A 25,225-nucleotide genomic window follows, 5' to 3' on the forward strand; every position below is an offset into this window, starting at 1 on the left:
TATGGATGTTAGTAGCCTATTATGTGCCAAGAATATTTGTCAAAGTGACAGTGGGGAATTTGCAAAGCCACCTCGTAATAGTGTGGTACTGGAATTAGCGGGAGCGTGTAAGACCTAGTAAATAAAGATGTACAAGGGTCCTATTTGTTATTACACTAAATGTAATTTATGGTTTGGTTCCCTTTATAGGATTGATTCTCCTATTTACTTTAGATGTGAATTAGGGTTTCATTCCCTTTTATAGAATAAATTCTTCGCCGCGTTTCCCCGTGAATGCCACGGATCATCAGGAAGGGAGTATTTCAGGAATGCACCAAAAGAAACATAAAATGCTACCCACGAGAGGCAGATCGTGTGGTCAGTGATATAAGCATGCAGCTTAGCGAGGATAAACTGACCATACAATAGGGGAGCATAAAGGGTAGAGGGTTAATATATACCATAGAGGGAGTATACTATGTCAGCCCAGTATTGTATAACACAAGCACATGGGTGCATAAGTGTCAGGCTGTGCATAGTATTATGGAGGGCTATTGGGTGGATTCACCAGGGTTTTGTATCCCCTGCTCAATCAGAAAAAATATGTCTCTGGGGTTTTTAAGCAACACAAAAAATTGGAGCCATGTTGCCCGTCGTAGATCTTTTTGACAGGGCACTAGCCCCTAGATATGCTTGCAAACGATGCTGGAAAGTGACGCCTTAATGTCCCACAAACAGTTGGAGCAATAACCCACAGAGAGACTCCTAGGGGGGGTGTAGTCATCAGGAGCCCAATTGCATATAGCGTAGATATGCTGCTCGCAAGAGTGCTAGCACCCACTCTAGAGGTAAAGCGTTCTATAGCTACTATTTGAGTTAAGCCATTGCTATAAGACCCCCCCCCCCATACCCTCTTTTGCCCAGCTCAAGATGAAGGTAACAAAGTGCTCATAGCCCTGATGGTGGACATATTTTTATATGGCCAATGATTCTCATGAAAAACCTCATGGCATGTCCTATTCCTGTCCATATCGCAGATGAGAAATACGACCTGCCGTTGCAGATTAATGTGCTGAGTCCATGTATATTGTCAGTGCAAATAAGGAAGATGGAACAACGCCTCTGCAGTGCCACCTATTGGATGGCAGCATTCCTGCAAATCAATGCCTGACTCTTTTTATACAGGTCTTTATAGCACTGATTGGGAATTGCAAATCAAGCCGCAATACCATTCACGGACAGCTGTTTCGGGGTTTTTGCCCCTTATCAGTGTGCAGTAGGATTCTAGCTTGGTTAGTGAGAAGCCTATATTGTGGGTCTGGAAGGGTATAGTTTCTCCTTTAAGGAGGAGACTTATTATGCGCCTCTGGGAAATATATGCAAATAACCTAGAAGGTGAGTGAGTGCCACCAATAGTTGGTACTGCAGAGTTATTGTTCCATCTTGCTTATTTGCATATTTCCAAGAGGAGCATGAATGGCCATCTCAGTCTCCCTACTCGCCTTCTACATGCTGGCCTTTTAAAAAATGTTTTGTCATTGGGGGGGGGGAATAAATCTATACTTGCCTATTCCTTGCCGATCTTTGCCCGGCTCCTCCGGTTCCCAGGGTCACCTCACCTCCACCCAGCCGGATACTATTCTTCCTGTTATGTAGCGGCTGTTCGCTACATTTCACTTCCTGCTGGGCAGTGAACGCCAAATCCTTGGCAGCCTCTTTTAGCATGCAGGTGTGGGCTATTGCCGTGACTGCGCATGCATGGTGTGTCGCCGGTATATAGTATGTGAACATTTGTAGTGCGACACTGTGCACGTGCAGTCACAGCAACAGCCCCAGCTAGAGAAGGCTGACGAGGACTTGGCATTCCCTGCTAGGCAGTGAACGATTCATCACTAGTGACATAGTATACATAGACCTGCAGGAAGCAGAATGATGGCAATGTGCGCTTCTGACTGGTTGGAGGTGATGTGACCTGGCGGACTGGAGGAGCCAGGAGAAGATAGGTGAGAAGACTGGCTGCAGAGGAACCGGTAAGTATAGCATTTTTTTTCCTAATAACAAAACCCCTTTTTAAGGAGTGATGATACCCCTCCCGACCTGTATATTGTCTGCACTGCTGTTTCGATATGTGTTGTGCCTGAGCCTCTTGGTTGCAACTCTCATTCACGGGTAGTGTATCTGTAGTCCTCATTCTACTTGTCCGTCCGCTTGGTTGGGCTTCTGTGCTGGGTCTCTGGCTATCTTTAGTGCTGCAGCAGAGGAGTAGGGTGTTGGCACTGCCACGGGCACAATGCTTGGCAAGCCTTATGCACCATGGTGTCAATGTCCTGCTGTGGAAGAGCAGCAGAAAACGTGGGGGAAGTTGCTGAAGAACGCCTAGAAGAGCATCCAGTACGGCTGGCACATTAGCCTTTTACTCCCCACTTCTACACAAGCCAACCTAAACAACCACTGACCATGAATCACCCAAATCAAATAATCACCGTGAATCAGGCAACTCAAATAACCAATCACCGTCCATGATGCAACCTAAATAACCAATCACCGGGAAGCAGTAAATCCAAAGAACCAATAAGGTTGCGAATGGTATAGAAGTGGGCAGTATTAGAGATATATGCGTTCAGCTGCCAGGACTTGTACAGGCGCAGATAAAGGATAAGCAGCAGTGATCCCTTGCAGTTTGTAAACTTTTGGCTGCCTCCCTCAATCCCTAAAAAGGGCTCGCATTTCTTGGGAACATCTACATCCTCACCATCAAAGTGAATGGGACTTATGGAAACGTCTACAACTTCGTCCCACATGTGGTTGCCAAGAGAAGAAGAAATTGATTCTCTATATTGGGATTGGTGCGGACATCTCGTGAATCCGTCAGAAATGTGGCTTTAGTCCCAACTTCCAGAAGCCATCTTACGAGGCTAGGCGTATCTATCTCTGTGGGATATTCACTAAACTTCTGCAATTACTGTATCTGGGAATTAAGCTGCGCCCGGATACTGCGCATCATGGGGTAATCTGTTCTAGACACACAGGAAAAACCTGATACATTGGTTCCTTACAGTCTTGGGTTATTCTAGCACTATTTAGGAGGGCTCATTGGGGTGTATTTTATGACTACATACCTTTTTTTTTTTTTTTTTAAATACAAAAAGTGCCCTGCAGGTGTCACTAGTGCACTAACGTTACTCGGGGAATATCCTCTATAAATCCACACAATGTGCTCGGTGTAGATGGTGTATATTTAGTGTTGCTTACATATTCTGCAGTGCTCTAGAGTTTCTCATTAGCCCCTGTCCGCTGTGGGGCTGGCAGTATGACTTCCCAAACTTGCACACTTGGGTCAGTCTAATTGTAAGTCAATTAACCTTTCAGTACTCTACCATTTCGGAATGTGGAAGGAAACTGGAATATAAGAGAGATAATTATAATTGCACACTGTGTCTGAAAATTGATCCTCGCCTTCAGAAAAATGTCAAAATAATGAACCAGGAGAGTGATAAGGATGCGGGGAGCTTAGATGGTTCTGAACGCTTCAACAAACTTGTGCTTGTGTGATAACGACACAAAGAATACAAATCCCTTTTATTTACCTAAAATGATGACCTTGTGCTGAAAAATCCCTCTAAAGCGCTGGCCACTGAGAGTTGTCAAAGTGAAGTCTATTTCTAGTAAAGGAGATAACAAGAACAGGAAGTGGAGGAGGAGGATGCCTGATGTTGCCCATAGAAGTCGATTGAGGGAGGAAGACAAGCAGACAGACATGGCAGCTGCAGCAACTAATTGGAACAGTTGACTGTCTCACAGCTAGTGGAATTATATCTACACTGCATCATGGAGGACATTTGGGCAACAGTATTGAGCAGTTACTTGTGAGGGTGTGCTCCAGAGAGACTGAGAAGAGATCTCGCTTTGCTACATGTGCTGTGTATGTGGAAACAACATAGCAGGTAGTCTACAGGCACCAGCTCAGAGAGACAGAGCAGGATCTCCTCTTGTGTGTGTGTGCAGTATATGGGAGACAGCATAACAGCTAGTCTACACCCATCAGCTCAGAGATCGACAAGAAGAGATCCTTCTCTCCTATGTGTGCAGCGTATGAGAAGCATCATAGCAGTTAGGACAGCAGGATCTCTTCTTTATTTCTCCGAGCTGATGGGTGTAGATTAGCTGCTATGATGTTACCCATACACAGCATACGTGGGACTGCAGGCTCTCCTCTCTCTGAGTTGGTGCATGTAGATTAGCTTCTATGCTGTCTCCCACACACAACACACATAGAACAGCAGTATCTCTATTTTTCTATGCCTGCTGTGTATGGAAGAAGGCATAATAGTTAACCTATACCCACCAACTCATGAATAGAACAGCTAGTGCTCTTTATGTGTGCAGTGTATGGGAAACACCATAGCAGCAGTCTACACCCACTAGCTCAGAGAGAGATGGGGAGATCCTGCTGTCCTGTCTCTCTGCGCTGATGGGTATAGACTGGCTGCTATGATTCCCATACACAGCACACTTAGGGCTCCTTCACCCTGGCTTTTTGTATCAGTGTTTTGTGAGCCAAAACCAGGAGTGGGTCCAAAATATGGAAGAAATGCAAATCTCTTCATTATACTTTCTGTCTGTAAGTACCACCATTACTGGTTTTGACTCACAAAACACTGCTACGAAAAAAAAAAGCCCGTGTGAAGGAGCCCTAAGGGTATGTTCACATGCCAGAATTCGCTATGGAAGTTTTTTTGGTAAACCGTCTCAAAATCTGTTTTCTGACATTGTTTTTGGTGCGGAACTGCATGTAGAATTTGCCCGCCCGTGGGCAAAATCCACATGCAGAATTCTGACGTGGAAACTTGATTTGCCAGAAACCTATTTTGCTTATTTACAGGGCCAATTCCATATGCAGATCAACGGCAGAAAAAAACAGGATTTTGACAGTTCTTTTGATGTGGAAAATGTCCACGCCAATGTCTGCCATGTGACCATACCTACAGAGAAGAGATCCTGCTCTCCTATCTCTTTGAGCTGTTGGATGTATGAGAGCCAGTATAACAGCTAGTCTACACCCACCAGCTCAGGGACAACTAAGAATTAGAGATGGGGACTGCAGAGGAGAAAAATTGGTAATTAAATGCAGGATCTAGCGGTGTTGCTCATGTACACACATGCCAGCTTATTCTGCACAGTTATCAAAAATGGGCATGCTGTAACTTATACAAGAACTCCATCTCCTCACACCCCACCCCGCATTCCCAATTAGGCTTGGGCCCTGTTGATGGTGCAAACAATGTTTATTCTCATAACAATCACTGGACTCTTGGTTTCCCACAATCCTAACATGCACATGGGGGGTATTTATCAGGGGACTTTTTGACACCCCTCTTTTCTGGCATGTTTTTGTTCTCCTCTTCAGCTTAAAGATGTAACGTATTTATCAAATTTCACATGAAATCAATGAATTCTCACTGGTGGAATTATTTTTCATTTATTATATAGCTAGCCCCCCAGTATATGTAAGTGACCAAGTATTACCTTGTTCTTCCGTTTTTGTTTTTTTTTAAATCGGAAACCTCCTTGAGTCCCTCCCCGGACGTGGGTCATGTGATCTCATTCTAACCACTTGAGAGTTACTTGTTCTTGCAAGAAGTCTGTTTTTCAGTTGGCATAATTCCTGTGTGATGGACCCTACCACACAGGCTCTCTACGAAGAAGTACCTAACACAGTTACTGCTGATGACTAGAGGCTCCTGCCACACCGTTATAAGGGTGCCTACCCACTAGCGTTTTTTTTCCCTGCGAAATTCGCAGCATTTTTTTCTCTGCAGGGGTCTATGGGACTTGTAATGTTAAAATCGCGATCGCGCAAAATCGCAATTTACCGCAAAATCCATTTCGCGGTAAATTGCGATTTTGCGCGATCGCGGTTTTAACATTACAAGTCCCATAGACCCCTGCAGAGAAAAAAATGCTGCGGATTTCGCAGGGAAAAAAAACGCTAGTGGGTAGGCACCCTAAGGAAGGAGATGACAGCTCATCCTTCTGACTGTGCAATTATGGTCTATAGCTTATTTATCTGAATACGGATGGTAATGGCAGTGTCTTCCGTGCAGGCAGAGATGGTACAGGCTCTAGCTGCTCATATGTTTCTGTGCTGATGCCTCATGGGGGTGTTAGCAGAGCATAAAGAAAGTGAGCAGGGAGGGATTTCAGCATCGAGTTGGTGCTTGATAAGCATTAGCTAGGAGCCTGAAGTGACTACAATATACATAGTCCCGCTGATTTTACGAAAAAAATAAAATAATGCTGATATAAAAGTAAAGCCCCGTGTGACGTGGAAAAAAGACACAAACTGCATAATTGAGCGTGCTGAAATAGCGGAACGACACCTGGTCATTAAAGGAGAAAAGTGCCCGGTGTTGAACTAGTTAAATTCCAAAATCTTGCATAAAAATGTCCAAATGTGTTATCAGCCACAAGTGTCCTAAGATGGAGATCGTTTCATACAGTTCTGCAATACTAGGAAACGTATCTGTGCCATCTGAAGATGTTATCGCTGCGGAACATTGTGTCCCCCAATGTGGAGCTTCATAGTTTAGACTTTTCAACATCTTTGCTAGTACTTTTGTGATGAGATTATGGCATGTCGCAGAGCTCTCTGCTTTTTCCCATTTCTTAAAGGGACCCCCGTCCGTGGTTTTAACCATACTAGACAGACTCAGGGGCAGACTGAGTGATGAATAACGGGCTTTTCCAAATATATTTTTGTAACTGACCCGTTTCTAAGCATTCCTACAAAAAATGTTATTAAAACCTTCCCTGCCAAATGCAAATACCACAGTCTGGTCCAGTGGGTGTGCCCGGACCGACTCTTCGGGCCGCAGATTTTAGCATACACTAGCCCACCCTGACTGGTACTGTGTTACGTCATTCTGAGTGAGTTTAGAACTTCATGCATGCGCCGGGCTTCTGCATGTGCAGATCGGAGTAACAAATCTGCCCACACTAGTCATATGTGCTCTGCACATGTGCCAGTCAGTCTGTGGAACGTCCGGCGCATGCATGAAGTTCTAAACTCAGAACGACTTAACACAGCAGCAGCCATGGTGGGCTAGTGTATGCTAAAACCTGAATTTGGATCTGCCCAGTGGATGGTGTTATTTACAAGAGGCGTGGGGAGGTTTAAAAAACATTTTTTGAACGTATGTTTAGAAATGGGACAGTCACAACCCTAGATTTGGAAAGGCCTGTTATGCAGAAGTCTGTTCTGTAGCCTGTCTAGTACAGCTAAAACTACAGCCAGGTTCCCTTTAAAGCTGTCTTCACGTGGATGGCAGTGTGCGCTTTATTTATACGTTTGCTGCCAAAAATATGAGAAAGCTTTTAAATCATCTCTCACCAAATATACAGGGATAAGCCCTTCTGGCTGCAGGAGGCTTTAGGGTGAAGAGACTCCTTTCTGTTATAGTCTTTGCATCACAAGCCTGAATAAGGTCTTGCTTAGAGGGGCGCATTATACTCATGCTTACCCCTGGGAGCGGCGGTACTGTAAGTTCGGGTCATAAAACTGTGAGAAGTCCTGGTATATCCAGGACATGAAGAGTTAAACATGGGCATAATTTACCTGTCTGAGAAGACCTCAAAGTGTACCTTTTTAGATGACTTTTTATCATATGCTACTCTGTGTATATAAAGATTAAAACTATTTATGGCCATTACATGACTTGTATCCTGTATTTTTCCCATTTTCACCTTCCTGCATCCTATATATGTGATTCTCACTTCTCTCGGGATAAGTGAAAGGAGTTGCTGCTGTACTGTGTTCAATAGACTGTACACAGAATTGCAGATTCTAGTCTCCTAACTGTAAAATAATGACATAACATCATCAAGGAGGCCACTGCACAAGTATTTAGCAGAGGAGGTGTGATTTCAGTAGGTAAAACAGTGAACATTCATTTACTATTACCTGCAGCCAGTGTCTGTGTGAGTCTTTTTCATCCTCCCACTCCCCTCTGCTTTCTATATACTTAAATGAGTAGGATGACTCCTATTTACTGTTCTGCCCTCCTCCAGGCTCCAGTGACACACTTGCTAGCAGAAGGTGGGCAGCAAGTTAGGAAGAAAGTTGATGCCCTACTGCCATTATATGACTTTAATCTGGTATTTCCTGCACTGCAGCCTGTATATGTGAATCCCACTCAAGGTGGGTAGTAAGGTCTGTAACAACACAGAGAGACATATCATCAAGGAGGACACTACAGCAGTAATGAGCAATGGTGTGATTTCAGTAGCTAAAACACAGGAAGGCTGGGTTCTCACAGGGCGGATTCTCGGCGGAAATCTTGCGGTTTGGCCGCAGTGAAAAACCACGAGATTTCCGCCGGGAGAACCGCTGCTGCAAAACCCGAGGCAGCTTTGAAGCGGCCCGGCCGCTCGCTCTTCCACTGCGGCCGGCGCTCCCATAGAGGAGAGCGCGGCCACAGCGGAAAAAAAAAATGAACATGCTGCGGTCGGCAAATCCGCGCCGCAGCAGCCACAGCGGATTTGCCGTTCCGTGTGGACGAGATTTCTGAGAAATCTCGTCCACATGGCTGGCTAATCCCGGGATTAGCAGCCGCATGCGTATTTGCAGCGGCAAAATTCCGCACGGAATTTCCACGGCAAATCCGCCCCGTGTGAACCCAGCCTTAACAGTCACTTACTATTAGCTGTAGGCAGTGTCTGTGGGAGTCCCTGCTTCTGTTCTCCCCTCCCCTCTGCTGTCTATACACTTCTTTGAGCAGAATGACTCATGCTCCACCTTCTACACTTCCTGCTCTGCCCTCCTCCTGCCTCCAGTGACACACCTGTGAGCAGACTATGAACAGCAAGTTAGGAGGAAGGGAGACCCCGAGTGGTCAGCACTCTAAAGTAATTTTCCAGCAGAAAAACATAATTTTAGGTAAATAATGCTAAATATCACACTGGCATCATATAAGCACAGTTGGAAAAGTTAATGTGCATTTAAATATTGATGACCCATTCATAGAAGAGTTAGTCAGCACATCTGCTGCTACATACGTTTCAGTGGGGTGCCGGTGATAGCAGAGTTCAAACATTCAGCTACCTTTGGTGGCTGTGTTGAAATGAATGGAGTGGCAGCCTTTGTCCACTTAGTAGGTTCCATGTGTTCTGCATCCTCTCTCAGTTCACTGGTAAAATCAGTCTTCATTGGGAAAGAAAAGAAGATGGATTATCAGTTTCACTGAGCGATCAGGTTACAGCTGACCACAGAAGTCTATGGAGAGGAGAGAAGAGGGGAGCATTTGCAGAGAGAGGCAGAGACACCTATACATGCTCCTATTGTTTCTATGCCACCAGTGCTGGATTCACATCCACACAGCTCAGTACTGTTGTATAATATCAGGATCTTCTCTGTGTGCTGTGTGAGACACTGTAGCACTAGTTTACACCCCTCCTGGAGCGGAGGTAGGGAAACTATTCAAAGTAAAGCCTACAGAAGCCTAAAATGAGTCATAGGGTTGGGGTACACACTGCAGATGATCTGCAGTAACCACATGTAGATTGCTGGGCTGTACCCGGACTTACCAAGTAAAACAATACCAAGTCCAGGTGCAGCTCGAGAGTTAGTGGTCATCTGCAGCGTATACAGGCACCCAGCATGTACAGTATATGTAAACACTGACTCTAATAGCAGAATAGTGAGTGCAGCTCTGGAGTATAAACCGTATATAAAGATCCTACATGGGATGTCACCCAGCTTTGCAACGCTTCTAAATTTTTAGAATTTGATGGAATTCTCTTTAAAAATGGGTTTTCCCGACAGTCTTTTATGGCATGGGTCCCAGATACATACATAAAAGTAGAATTGATGGTGGTCCTGCCACTGGTTTGTTTTCATATCTGTCATAGCCTTTACAGTGATCACTGTTAATCACTCCCCACTGCCCTTAGGACATTACAGACTGTGGATACCTTTGGAAGGGAGTCATTTTTTTCACTTAAATGCATGTATTTTGGTCTGACCATCATTTTTGTGATACGGTTTAATTAAAAATGTTGCACCGTTTGTCTTCTGCAGCTTCTACATATCACTGTAGGCAATGCATTCTGAGTCTCCATAGGAGATCTGTCAGTGAGGCTGGACTGACAGCTTGGATTTCAGCCATTCTCTTTTCTCTCCTGCATCTGCTAATTTATGATCACAAAAAGATATAAACCTTATACAGTGATAAGTAGAAGCTGCAGAAGACAAACCGTGCGACAATTTTCATTAAACCCTATTACAAAACTGATTGTCAATCCAAAATACACGCATTTAAGTGAAAAAAAAAATTACCCCCAAAAAGGTGTCCACAGCCTTTATTTAGTAATCCTCGGCCGTGACCTATGGTACTAGATATGAATTGGCTCATTTCTATAATGTACTTCATGCAGATGGGCGATGGGGTCTTACTAACATCTCGTATAACATACAGTGTGGACCTAATTTTTCAGGGACTGCTGCATGCATGGACTGAACGTATGCAATATTGCATCCATACAGACAAGCCATAAGGATGGATATACAGTCCCTGAAATCAGCTGAGCAGAACTGAGTTTACCAAAGTACATTAGAGAACTCTACACATGCAGTGCTCAGGGCCAACACTGAAAGAAAATGCTCCTGATATCTAGGGCTCTCCTCCACCCCGTAACTGCCAAGTGGGTGCAATATATTGTTATGTGATTTGCAATGTTTTAGTACATAGTGGGTATGCAGATTTATCAGTTAACTGGAAGAGAATTTATGTCCCTTTTAAAGTGACCCTCTGGTTTTTAGACAAAATCTTGTCCTGGTACTGAAGGAGGAAGTTATGCTACCTGCTGTTGGTCTTCTGTGCCCCTCCGACCTACTGGTTCTGGGTCCCATTTTCAGCCATCTGAGAGGGTCCATCCAGTCTTCAGACTACTTAATCTCCATAGTGCATTGGTAGTGTTAGATTACCAATGCACTGTACCTGCTCTCCAATTGGCCAGTATTGCTCATATGTTCAGCGCTGGCCAATCAGAAAACAGAGTGAATTAGGTAGCTAGGAAATTACAGCTGCCATCTTAGATGGCTGAAAAAAGGATCCCAAACCAGCTGATCAGAGGAACAACGATGGAGGACAACATTGGCAGATGGGATCCTCCAGTCTAAGGACAAATTTTTATCCCGGGACCTGCGGGTCACTTTAAGGCTGATTAATAATAAAGTATTGGATCCCTTTAAGGACATATTCTAGCATGCACATTTTCACTGCCGACATTATTTCTGCGGATGAGATCTTGTGCTATGTGGATTCTGTAATAAGTCATTTTGTTTGTAATTTTATAGGCTCTGCTCAGAACCAAAATCCAACCATAGATGCGGTGAAGAATTTAACCCCTGATATGGAGTCCGAGTCTGTGCAATCCACTGAAACCAAGACAAGCCTAGAGGAAACTCCACTAGAGAGGCTCCCAGATGGAAACGTGGAGCGCAGAACAAAACACGGTAACTTCTACTAATATATTAACAAGTGTGTGTTTGTTAAAGACTTCATGCCCGGGAGTGAAGTATAGATTACTTGGCACTATAATATGGCTCCAGTAGAAGTCTATGGAACCCTAGACACCTCAGCATGTCTCTGATTTCATACAGAGTCTTGCATGCCCCATTGCATTACAAAGCACTTGCAAATTGAAGAGGAAGTATTTTGGTTTACCCCATGTCGTGCAAAATAATACCATTGGGATTTGCTTGTTTGGAAGCCACTCCTTGTGACCACTGTACCTTAAACATATTACATGACATCCATTTCTACACTGATTGGCCACTTTATATAGACACCCATCTACACTGTTAGACCTTCTTTGGCCTTCGGAACATAGGTAAGCTCTACTGTCCAAACATCTATTAACATATATCTGAGGGCCCAGGGTGTACCAAGAAACCATTCCTCCACATCATTACACCACCTCCAGAAACCTGAATTGTCACCTGACAGGAAGGGTTCATCGATTCATGCTGCTTACACCTAATTCTGATTTTCGCATCAGCACGGCCAGGCGATGTATTTCCACTGCTCAGTGATCCAATTTTTGTGCTCTTTTTCCCGCTGGAGTCTCGCCTTTCCGTTTCTCTTATACAGTAAAGGCGCTGGAACTGGTCATCTGCTGTTATAGCTCAGCTGTGCTATGGAATGACAAGTTGTGCATTCGGATATAGTAACATAGTATGTAAGGCCGAATGAAGACAATGTCCATCTAGTTCAGCCTGTTTATGTTAGTTGAAGCACTGTATTGTATTCCCACACTGTGCAGCGCCTCTTCGTTAGAACGATTCCTGATATCCTCCTCTAAAGTCGATGAGTTGTTTACGTCTACAGGATCCCCTGTCGCTGGCCATTTTTTCCCGATCACACCATTCTCTGTATACTCTTCACGTGTTTGGCAGTGTGGCCCCGGCTAGTCTAGGACCGATGACCAAACCTTATTGGAAGTCGCTCAGATCGCTGGATTTTCCCATCGATTCACCATAAAAACGGACCAAGGAAAACTTGTCACTTGATTTTATGTTGTACTCTGGGGTCACGGGTCTGATCTCCATGCAAGCAATGTCCAATCGTGAAAGGGCCAGGGGCTATAATAAAGTGGCCATTCATATGTATATAGATACAATTCTTTTGCTATTGACCCAAATTGTGGCAGAAGCAGCATGCTTGCCCTTTAGCTCACTCTACACATAAAATCCTTGGCAGCTAATCTTCCTTGTGATTCATCTTTTCTTGTTTTATTCTCCAGAAGTAAGTGATTCAGCCCCTTGATCATGCTGGGAGGACAGAAATGCTGATTTCTAGCCAAAAACATTAAATGCCATGTGTGCCTTTCTGTGCCGGTACATAAGACAGCCTTACACATTGTTACTTTTTTCTCCTAGCGCGGATTACAGTTATTATGTTCTTCCTATAGACATCACTGGCGGCTAATTGGTTATTATGTATCTTCTTACTGTAAAGCAGCATCATTAGCAGATTTGCCATATGGAGACGGTCGTCTCTGTAATAGAACAGTAGAACTATAAAAGCACAATTGTGTATATATAGAAGAGATATAAAAGTTTTAGTATTTTTATAGCCGTTCAGCACAAAGTGTTGACTATAAAGCAACTGTACGCGGGCAGTAAACCCAACTGTCCGTGGAAATATTTATAGGGAGGTCTCTGTGATGTCATATACTAGGGTTAGTTTCTGGGCAGCTTTGCCATTCAGGGCGCTAAATCATAGAAGTGCAGAAACAACTGAGGTAGCATGTTTTTTGCTTCTATGTCCATCTCTTATTATTCTACTGACCATACTTGTAACCATGACAATCATGTTATCCGCGAAACTGCCCAGAGGTGCTCATAGCGGACTGTTATCACACTAGGGCCACATAGTATCTATATAGTAGGGGGCCACTTTGCAGTTATTCCTAAATTAGGTACCCATAGATGAGTGCAAGCCAAGTAGCAGTGCCAGCAAATATATAGTACTGTGCAAAAGTTTTAGGTAGGTGTAGAAAAAATACTGCAAAGTAAAAATGTTTTCAAAAATTGAAGATTTTATAGTTTTTTGTTAATTAATGAAATGCAAATCAAATCAATATTTGATGTGACCAAACTTTGTCTTCAAAACAGCATCAATTCTTCTAGATACACTTGCACACAGTTTTTGAAGGAACATGGCAGGGAGGTGGTTCCAGACATCTTCGAGAACTAACCACAGAACTTCTGAGGAGGTAGCTTGCTCAAATCCTTTCGACTGTTCATGCAATCCCAGATTGAATGATGTAAAATCAGGGCTCTGTGGCGCTATATCATCACTTCCAGGACTCCTGGTTCTTCTTAACGTTGAAGATAGTTCTTAACAAGGTTGTCCAAGTCATAGCTTATTGGTAAAACCTATTCTGCATGCAGTAAAATAACAAAAAAATCTTATGCTTACCTTTTCTTGTTCCCGCTGTGTCCTCCACCGATGCTCAGTCCTCCGCGTCTTGTTTGTTTATAGGCTGCAGTCCCGCCCAGTTTACAGGGTATCACAATGGAGTGCTGAGCTCTGTTTTTGGCTACAGTGCCTGTGATGTCTCGTAAACAGGCTGGGGAAGCCTGTAACGGTGATGTCAGAGGGAAGCCCTGGAGGGGTGGTGCGGGATACAGCGGGAGTGGAGAGAGGTGAGCATTAGCCTATTTGTTGTTTACTGCATGCAGAAGGGGTTTTACTCTCACAGTTTGTACTAATGTATGAATTCTGCTCCTCAGTAATCTATTATTGATCTATTAGATACCTGATCAGTGTGTGGTGAACACCAGGGGTCACCTGACTGCCGACCATTACTATGGAGAGACCTGTCCGTAGGCTATACAATTCTACTGTGCAGATAGGGGCTCTGCACTGGTAGAAGAAAAGAACGGGAGCAGCATTTTAAATACATGTACACTCTTTGTTAAAAAAAACAAAGCAAAATGAAGCCCCTAGAAGGAGTTGTCATTTTGCTAAAAAACTCGGCATGCAGTTACATCTCAGACAGATATGCAAATGATGAGAGTTGTGGTGATTAGATGAACGGTCTTGTCACCTGCGGCCCTAAAAGTGGTTCCCCCTTGGCCTATAAAAAGTCTCTCAGAGGCTCCTTGTGTGTAGTGGACCTCTTTTTCCGCTTGTGTAGAGCTTGTTGACCACTAGATGCCTCTACGACGCAGAGATGAGATTTCACCCCATTACCAGAGTCTGAGAGGGGCGCATTATTGGGATGTGAAAAACTGGATGGTTTTATTGACAAATTGCCGTCACCAGGGTTGTTTTGACCAGACTGTTAGGAGGTGTTAGGACCAGTGGATGCATGAGGGCACACAAGGCCACCAGGCTGAGGAGGCCCTCATCAGACGATCTTTTCTACTGGTGGTCTGTTAAAGGGGTTGTCTCGCGAAAGCAAGTGGGGTTCAGCACTTCTGTATGGCCATATTAATGCACTTTGTAATATACATCGTGCATTAAATATGAGCCATACAGAAGTTATTCACTTACCTTCCCTGCGCTGGCGTCCCCGTCTCCATGGCTCCGTCTAACTTCAGTGTCTAATCGCCCGATTAGACGCGCTTGTGCAGAAGGGTCTTCTGCCTTCGGCTCGGCAGCAGCGGCGTTCTGGCTCCGCCCCTTCTACGCGTCATCGCGTAGCTCCGCCCCATGATGCGTGCCGATTCCAGCCTCCTGATTGGCTGGAATCGACACACGTGACGGGGCGGAGCTACACGATGACGCATAGAAGGGGGCGGAACTAGAACAGTTCCAAGTTTTTTGTTGTCTGTCATCCAGAGACAGGTGGAAGTATTTCCAGACTCTTGGCTGAAGGGCATTTGTTCTTTATGGTGCCCATTATGTGTACTGCCTTTGACACCCACTGTCGTCTCCCTTTGCAGTGATGTCGTGACCAAATCCTCATTTGCTGAAATGCAGCCCCAAACTTGCAAGAGCCCTCCACGATACTTCACTGCTGCCTGCAGACACTCATTATTGTACCGCTCTCCACGATACTTCACTGCTGCCTGCAGACACTCATTATTGTACCGCTCTCCACGATACTACACTTCTGCCTGCAGACACTCATTATTGTACCGCTCTCCACTGTGCTTCACTGCTGCCTGCAGACACTCATTATTGTACCGCTCTCCACGATACTACACTTCTGCCTGCAGACACTCATTATTGTACCGCTCTCCACGATACTTCACTGCTGCCTGCAGACACTCATTATTGTACCGCTCTCCAGCCCTTCAATGAACAAACTGCCTTCTGCTACAGACAAATATTTCACTTTTTGACTCATCAGTCCACAGCACCTGCTGACATTGTTCTGTACCCCAGTTCTTATGTTTTCGTACATAGTTGAGTCGCTTGGTCTTGTTTCTACGTCGAAGGAATGGCTTTTTAACCACAATTCTTCCATGAAGGCCACTTCAGGCCATACTTATCCGAACAGTAGATGGGTGTACCTGGGTCCCACTGGTTTCTGGCAGTTCTGAGCTGATGCAACTGCTGTACATCTTTCAATTTTTTTTTTCAAAATATATTTTATTGTGGTTTTTTGCAGTACAAACGTTAAGCAAAACTTTTTCATGTTTAACAAAGTCGCAGTTAACTCCTTACTTAGGCCTGGGGGAATCGCCGGGCCTATCCCTTATGGCTGCTTGCTGTATCGCGACATAACCCTTGCCAGTAACCTTTGCTTACAGTAAAACACTTAACCCATAAAACCCCCCGCCCACCCATCCCCATCAATTACTATAGATAAACGTTTAATATAAACTATGAATGGTGCTATAACTTGTAGCACTTGTAACATTGTAAGGTTTAAGTATAAGAGAAAAAAGAAGATGAGAGAAGGAAAACATAAAAGATAAGGGAGAGGAAGGAAGAAAAAAAAAAAAAAAAAAAAAAAAAAATTTTAGGGGGGGCAAGAGGGCTTAGCTGAATAGAGGTGAAGTAAGGAGAAAATAGAGGGGAGGGGAGAGAGGGGGGGATGATTTTTGGTCCCCCTTCCATGGCTCAGCCCTTAAAGCATAGAATTAGTTAGGCACAACTCCACTCACCAGCCATTGTCCAAACCCTGGGGTGTTGCGGAATGTTAACCAGGGCTCCCAAGTGACGTGGGTCAGACAAATAGCCTTGGTCCATTCCTCCTCGGCCATTTCCCTTCCCAACTCTTTTTCCCACGCCCTTTTAAAGCTACCCCCAGGGTCCAGTCCCTCCCCGGCCACCAGCAAGCCATAGGCCGCGGAGATCCCACCTCCTGTCACCCGAGGCCCCCCGCACATACTTTCAAAGGGTGTGTCAGGTGCTGTCAGTTCTGTGATCGGGCCCAGGGCTCGTACATAATGGCCAATCTGGTGGTGTTGGAACCACGCGCCTGTCACCTGTCCCGTACCCCCCAGTAGAGTGTCCAATGACAGGAGACCCTCCCCGGTCACCACGTCTTTAACCCTGGGAAACTCTGTGCCCAGCCCGTTTAGTAGAGGCAGTCCTGTATCCCCCTGGGGGAAGTCCGGGTTCCCCCTCAGCGGTGTCCAGGGTCCAGGAACCCTCACCAGGCCATTCCGTAGCGCGAAGCCATCCCACGTTTTCAGTAGGGAGCTTATAAAAGGAGAGACTCTGATACCCCTCCTACCTAACCCGTCCCGTAGCCAGAAGAGTCCTCGGATCCTACCCCCCGCTACCTCTTGTTCCAGTTCAACCCATCTTTTAGTGGTCCCCTCCCGCACCAAGTCCAGAACAGTCTTGCAGATGGCGGCTCTATAATAGAGGAGCAAGTCCGGTAATCCTGCTCCTCCTCTCTTCTTTGGTTGGGTCAGTAGTCTGCGGCTTAGGCGTGGTTTAGTTCCCCCCCATACGAAGTGCGTCACAGCCTTTTGTAATTTTACAAAGAAGTTCCGCGGAACTTGAATGGGTAATGTTTGGTATAAGTACAAGAGTTTAGGGAGGGAGTTCATTTTAATGGCGCTAATCCTGCCAAACCATGAGAGCGTCTTCGGTCTCATCTCTCGAAGTCTTTTGTCATGGCGGAGTATATGGGTTCATAATTTAGGTCGTAGATTTTTCCGGGGTCCGTAGGGAGTGTCACTCCCAAGTATTTAATACTGTCTTCTCGCCAACTCAGGGGGAACAAGCCTTTAAGACGCGTGATTTCCGACGTCGGGATTGTAATGTTTAGTATATCTGATTTTTTTAGATTAATCTTAAAGTTGCTGACCTGGCTGTATCTATCAAACTCCTGGAGGATGGCGGGTAATGCCCGGTTAGGATTGGTGATGTATACTAATAGATCGTCAGCAAACAAGGCGACTTTGTGCTCTTGCTTGGCTGTTTTATAGCCTTGTATTTCCTTATTCTCCCTCAGGGCGTTCGCCAGCGATTCCATAACCAGGGCGTATAATGTCGGGGACAGCGGACATCCCTGTCGCGTTCCGTTCTTTATATTAATTGGGTTGGAGAGCTTCCCATTGACGCGTATTTGTGCTGTGGGGTTGTTGTAGAGGGCCATTACCCAACTAATCATCCTATTGCCAAGCCCGACCTTCCTTAACGTGGCTTCCAGGAACCTCCAATTTACGCGGTCGAAAGCTTTTTCGGCGTCTACCGAGAGGAGGCAGAGAGGGATATTTTCCTCTTGTGCTCTCCCCAACAGTGACAGGGTCCGAATCGTGTTGTCCCTAGCTTCTCGTCCTGCCACGAATCCCACCTGATCTCTATGAACTAGCCCGGGGACAATAGGACGCAGACGCGCGGCAATCGTTTTAGCGAATATTTTGGTGTCAACGTTTAATAAAGAAATTGGGCGGTAGTTCCCGCAGGACATGGGATCTTTACCCGGTTTTGGTATAACTGTAATGATCGCTTGCAGGGCCTGGTTCGGGAAGGGGCACCTTTCAGAAACTGCGTTAAAGGCCCTGCCCAGGAGTGGGACTACCAAGTCCCCACATGCCTTGTAAAACCTAGGTGTGAAGCCATCTGGCCCCGGGCTCTTCCCTATTTTCAGATTTTGGATTTCTGCGAGTATTTCTTGATCCAGCATGTCTTCCTCTAGTAGTTCTTGACTTTCTACTGGGATCGTTGTTGGCGCGTGTTTTTGCAAGTAGTGGTCTATCGTGGTTGTTTCAGTTGCCCCCTCTATGTTATATAACTCGCCATAATATTCCCTGAAGCATTCCAGGATGTCGCTTGTTGCGTGGACCTTTCCCTTGTTTGCCGAGTTCATTGCGAAAATGTGTGCCTGACTCTCCCGTGGGTTTAGCGCTTTAGCCAGCCAAGAACTGCATTTGTTGCTAAACTCATAGTATCCCCCTTTCACTCTATCTCTCAGATGTAAATAGGTCTGGTCCATAATTCCCAGAATTTGTTGGCGTAGCGTTGATATCTCCGCTTTTAAAGATGGTGAGGCGCTAGACTTGTTGGCCTGTTCTGCTTTTTCCAGCTGGGATATCAAATTCGCCAGTTTGGCTACCCTATCTTTCTTAAGCCTTGTCCCGTGGGAGATAAAAACTCCCCTCAGGACACATTTCAAGGCTTCCCATTGGATGGTTGGGGAAGTTGTATCCGTTTTATGGGTTTCTATAAAAGATTCAATTGTTTGCCTAACCTCCTGTAGGCAGCAAGGGTCCGCCAGGAGGTTATCATTTAGTCTCCAAGTGTTTAGTCCCCTTATCGTCTCACCCCCCAATAGGGCCCCATAGACTGGCGCGTGGTCCGACCAGATGAAATTGCCTATAGAGCACCTGGGATTCCAGTCCAGAAGACCGTGGGAAACAAATAGGTAATCCAAACGTCCATAACTATTATGGGCAATGGAGTGATGGCTAAAGTCCCTGATCTCCGGGTGGAGCGTTCTCCAAAGATCAACGAGCTTAAGCTCTGCTAATCGTCTCCGCAACCTACGCAGGGCTACCAGGGAGAGACTGGACTTACCCGTAGATGTATCCAGAGCCGGGTCCCAGACAAGATTGAAGTCGCCGCCCAGTACTATGTATGAACCCGCTGCGAATTGGTCCAGTTCCCCCAGCACCCGAAATCCGTAGGCGATCTGACCTGTGTTGGGAAAATAGACGTTAGCCACCGTTATTATACGGCTTCCTAGGTCAAGTCTCAGAAAGATGTATCTGCCTTCAGCATCCACTCGGGAAGTAAGGACTCTATGGGGTAGGTTCTTATGGATTGCAATGGATGTTCCGCAGATTTTCTTATCTGGATGTGTGCTGTGGTACCAGCTCGTGTAGTGTTTATTGTTACTCTTAGGGGTGTGATCTTTTCTATAATGGGTCTCCTGTAGCATAGCTATCATGATCTTTTTTTTATTCATGTGGGCCAGGATTTGGCCTCTCTTGGCCGGGGCGTTCATACCTCTGACGTTATATGTGCAAAAGGATAGGTTCGTCATGGTGGTGCATTGTCTGTTAAGAGTGGCGCCGATGTTGCCCATGGAAAACGGGACCAGAGTGAAGGGCAGGGAAAGAACAGAGAGGAGAGTAACAGAGGGGAAGGGTCAGGGAAATACAGAGTGAGGTGACAGAAAAAAAACATTCTGTCGACTGGGACAGACATTCCCAATCTAATTAGCGGGAAGCCAACCTTCGGTCAGCTATAGACGTCACTGTTGTGACGTCAACCCAGTAGGGAGGAGAAGTTACCGATACCTAAATGGTCCAGGCCTCCCGCCACCCCCGCCAACCAACCTTTCGTTCAGGCATAAGGTTCGCATTCTCAAGCAACTCTGATAACAATAAAACATAATAGCAGTAGTAACATAGCAATGTGTGTAACCGGTCATCAGGCATTCAGTAAATGCTACAATCTACTGGTCGATGACCGTGCATATTCTGCGCTGTAGGCGTGTCCAGACGGCGCTGCAAAGCAGGACCCGACAGTTCGCAGCAGGTCGCGAAAGTCCAGCTTCCTTGGATATACTATACTCAGCGTTGTGGTCTGCTGGTGCGGTTTCTTGCTCCAGGGCCTCGGGAGCCCACCTCGTGCCAGGTGTCCCTGGGTCCAGAAATGGGCAGCGATGGTAGGTGGGGCCAATCCGGCAATGCCACCATTGGGAGTTCCAGGGCACCTAGAAATTTGGGGAGGTCAGCCGGGGATCTAAAAGTTCCTGTTTTGCCATTCCTGGAGGCCGTGAGCTGAAAGGGGTATCCCCACCGGTACAGGATTTTGTTAGCTTTTAGGGCATCTAGCAAGGGACGCACCGCTCTGCGAAGTTGCAGGGTGCGTCTTGCTAGGTCTGCGTAGATTGCAATAGGAGCACCGTTGTGAGTTAGGGCTTCCTTTCTATCGCGGGCGCATTGCATGATGGCTTCTTTTTCTTTGAAATAGTGAATGCGGCATACAACGTCTCGCGGCCTACTGGGGTCGTCTGGTTTGGGGCCTAGAGTCCTGTCTATGCGGTCAATTACAACTGGCTGATCAGGGCTACGATTTAGTAATGAGCTGAAGAAATTGCAGGCCCAGTCCTCCAGTTGGGAGGGTGTCACCTCCTCGGATAGGCCCCTCAGCCGTAGGTTGTTACGCCTTTGGCGGTTCTCAAGATCATCGATATGTGCCAATATGTCTGCCATTTGCAGGGCCTGCGCATTAATTACTGGCTGTGTGTTTCTAGAGTAGAGAGGACTTTTTCCTGGGTCTCTTCCACTGCGTTTACGCGGTTCCCCACGTGCTTAAGCTCTTGGTGTAAAAGGGAGAGTGCCTCTTTGTGTGAGGCCTCCAGCCTCTGGAAGTCCCTTTTTGTCGGGAGAGATCTCAAATGCTCCTTCCAGTTCCAGTCATCATCAGTAGAGGAATCGTACGGGGACGCCGGACGGGCTGGTGTATTTTTAATTGTCGTGGCACTGCTCCTGCGTGTTTGTTGTGGGCGACTACCACTCCCACCTGGCAAAGTATGAGTGTCCACTGGAGTGCTTAGGTGCTGTATCGGCTGCTTTACCCCTGTGTCCCCCCTGCGTCTTTGTGGCTGGCTGTAATACTCTGCTTGTAACTGAGGCTGAGCAGGGCCCCTGCTGTACTCAGGGCTCTCATTAAATGTGTGGGCTGCATGCATTCCCTTATCTTGGGAGCATGTGTGTCCCTCTAGAGGCTCATTGTCTGCCTCCTGCGGTGCCTTGTTATGCTGGGATGGGTGCTCAGGGTCCCCCTCGGTTGTAGGAGCAGTCCCCAGGGGAGCTCTATCATCCCCCCTGTCAGTCCCAGAGCCCGCTTCCGGGATTTCCCGGTACTTAGCTGTCCCTGGTGGTGCTAGTGGTGCCAGCGCTCCCGCCTCCTCCGCTCCGCTTGTCTCTCCGCTGCCTCCGCTGGGTTGCAGGGGCTTGGGGCGCACATGGTCCGGCGCCATTTTGGAGTTAGGAGCCGGCGGCCCGCGGCCGCCGAAGAAGCGCTCGATTCTCTGCGGCTCGTCCTCCGCCGCCTCCTGCGCCTTCCCCGTGGTTCTCCTCTTCCCCATGTTGCTGTCGGTAGTCTCGCCGCGCCGTCTGGAACACGGTAAGCTGAGGTTGTCGGCAGGTGCTGCGGGAGCCCGGTAAGAACGTGCCTCACTCCGGCATCGGCAAGCTCCGCCTCTCACATCTTTCAATTTTGAAGGGAGGTGAGTATGACATGTCTTTTATCTGCTGCACCAAGTTTCCTTGGCTGACTACTGCTTTTCAAAAAGACTTGAACAACACATCTTGAAACCCCAGTCTGCTTTGAAATCTTTGCCTTGGGAGATACCTTGCTGATGTAGTATAACTACCTTGTGTCTTGTTGCTGTGCTCAGTCTTGCCATGGTGTATGACCTGTGACATAAAACTGTCTTCCACAACCTCACCTTTGTAGCAGAGTTTGGCCGTTCTTCACCCAGTTTTAGGCCTCCTACACAGCTGTTTCTGTTTCAGTTAATGACTATATGTCAAGCTGCACATGAAAATGATGATCATCAGCACTAGAGATGAGCGAACGTACTCGTTACGAGTACTTATGCACCCGAGCACCGCCATTTTCGAGTACAGCGGTACTCGCGCATAAAAATTCGGGGGGCGCCGTGGCGGCACGGGGGGTAGCAGTGGGGAGTGGGGGGGAGAGGGAGAGAGAGAGGGCTCCCCCCTGTTCCCCGCTGCTACCCCCCGCACCGCCGCGCCTCTCCCCGCCCCCCGGCGCCCCCCGAATCTTTACGCCCGAGTACTGAAGTACTCGAAAATGGCGGTACTCGGGTGCGTAAGTACTCATTACGAGTACGTTCGCTCATCTCTAATCAGCACCTATTTGGTAGAATTAATCACACACCTGACCATAATCCTACAGAATCCCTGACTTTGTGCAAGTGTACCTAGAAGAACTGATGCTGTTCTAAAGACAAAGGGTGGTTATGCCAAATATTGATGTAGTTTAATTTTTTCATTTATTCATTTACTTTGTGTTTTGTTAACTTCCAAAAATAAGCTATTAACACTTCTATTTTGGAAGCATTGGTACTTTTCAGCGTTTTTGCCACACCTGCCTAATAATTTGTCATAGTGCTGTACCATCGATTCTGAATCGCTCATAGATTTGTGATTGCCACATAGAATTGCCCATAAAAATGTGCCAGCTACAGGTCAGTGTCTGTTAAGGCGGATCCTTCGATTACTTCAAGCTGCCCAAACCGCTGGCGGCATGAAGTCCAGACAGGCACCCATATTACTGGGTGGTATGTTTTATTCTGACTCTGTGTGGCTTTTCAGAAAAAAATACTTAAAAGCCTTTGGGTAGTCGGAGAAGAGTCATGAGGGACGATGCCTACCTGGACGTCTAGATTGACAGGTCTCTCCACATTTGTGTATAGAGAAAGTCCTGTAATTTGAACCTATCGGGGCAGAAGGTAGCCATGCAACCCTTCTGCCCCTTCCCCTTGGCTCCCTGTAATGTGAGCGCCTGTCTGAACCTGACGCCACCTGTTGTTTGGGCAGCATGGCGCTAGTATAAAACACCACGTCCCAGCTTCATGCAAACAGGTAAATTGCTACATGGAGGAGCTTTGCACAAGTGCAAAATACTAAAGAACAACCACTCACACACCTACCACACATATGCGGGGTGGGGGTGGGGAGTTGCTTAGTTTTCTTCTTGCACAGAGATAAGGCATGTAATGTCAGTGTAGGGACTCATGACGTGAGTTGTAAGCTTTCGGATTTTGGCCAAAATATTAATGAAGACCTAATATTTATCAGTATTTATCATCATTTTTGCAGTAAGCAGTCTGGTTGTAGATGCTGGGGAAGCCCGGAGTATCAGTACCAGTGTAGCTCATTTTTGAGGTAAAGGACAGCCCACTGGACTTTATCAGATGGATATCTTTAATAGGCTGTAAGCCTGCATGGTGCACTACACATATCAGTGGTTTTTGGCACTTTCTCCATGCCCCATCTATGTGCAAGTATAGTACTAAGCAGCCCCCCACCACCAATATGTGAGTGGTTGTTCATCAGTATTTTGCATCTGTACAATCTCCTCCATGTAGCAACTTGTCTGTTCTGCATGCTTTTGGGATGCCCTTGTATCTCTGTGCCCGTATACCAGTAAGTATGGCCACTGGCAGTGACTTTTTAAATTGATTTGTCCCTTTCTTTGTGATTAGTGATTGGTTTCCTTTAAATATTTCATGCTGATAGCTATGCCCGCCTGCATGAATAAGTACTGATATAATAACCCATATATAATGTAATATAACTGTCATTGTAAGGCTCTTTACTCCTACACAGCAAGTTACATATGAAAATCAGCTAACTCTTCCAGTGCCAGTCACAGCAGTCAGAAATGCTGGATAGAAAGCTTCACGGATGTGTTGCGTTTCAGTGCAGTCTTAGGAATCCATAGCTGTATCCTTGAATCACGGACTGCTGTATGATTAGTTAGGTAGTCAGGAGCTGAGTCTGCATTTTCAGGGTAATATACTCTGTTTTTATTACATTTATTTGTAGAAGAAACCTCCTCATCGGCAGGAGAGACCACTGCAGTTGAAAAAACTTCCCTATCCCAAGAACGATCCTTTCCTGCTGAAGAAGGAACCTCCCCTGCTGAAGAAGGAACCTCCCCTGCTGAAGAAGGAACCTCCCCTGCTGAAGAAGGGACCTCCCCTACTGAAGAAGAGACTTCCTCTTCTGAAGAAGGGACCTCCTCTACTGAAGAAGGGACCTACTCTGCAGAAGAAGGGACCTACCGTGCTGGAGAAGGGACTTCCCGTGCTGAAGAAGGGACCTCCCATGCTGAAGCAGTGACCACTGTAACCACAGAAGTGACCTCACCAGCTATAAAAGAGACTTCACCAGTGAAAGATACCTCACCTGCTGCAGATGAGACATCAACGTCAGCAGAAAACTCTTCAGCAGTCTCAAACACTGCTGAAAAAATCACAAAGGAAAGCCCACCAATCATGGAAATGCTGGACGGAGCTGCAAAATCTGTGCACATTGCTGACTTTGAAACGGTTTGTTACAGAAAGACGTCTGTCTGAACTCTCATCTGCTTTCTTGCGTCTGTCTCTTCTGTGGCATGTCCTCATTCTGTATCATTCATTGTCGCTGTATGGGGTTGTAATGATGTCAGTGTTAACCCACTCCCTGTGCTTTCTTTCTGCATGCTTTGTCTAGTACTAATGGACTAAGATTGATGTCACCAGGGGCCCCTTGTGTAAGACCTCCCATGAGCAGTGCGGGAAG

At 46.2% G+C, this 25,225-nt stretch overlaps 1 protein-coding gene across 5 annotated transcripts in view; it reads left to right on the top strand.

The window, feature by feature from the left end:
• Positions 1-25,225, top strand: part of CCDC9 (coiled-coil domain containing 9) — a 65,407-nt gene that overhangs the window by 25,043 nt on the left and 15,139 nt on the right. For 4 of the 5 annotated variants that reach the window (XM_066581132.1, XM_066581135.1, XM_066581134.1 and 1 more), the window contains exons 13-14: positions 11,333-11,491; positions 24,488-24,993. In XM_066581132.1, coding sequence (XP_066437229.1) covers positions 11,333-11,491; positions 24,488-24,993 — 665 coding nt within the window. Of the gene's footprint in view, positions 1-11,332; positions 11,492-13,654; positions 13,756-24,487; positions 24,994-25,225 lie in introns of those variants that run through there. The other variant, XM_066581137.1, reaches the window with a different exon arrangement.

The sequence above is a fragment of the Eleutherodactylus coqui genome, chromosome 10 (assembly GCF_035609145.1).
Source record: "Eleutherodactylus coqui strain aEleCoq1 chromosome 10, aEleCoq1.hap1, whole genome shotgun sequence".
Taxonomy (NCBI): Eukaryota; Metazoa; Chordata; class Amphibia; order Anura; family Eleutherodactylidae; genus Eleutherodactylus; species Eleutherodactylus coqui.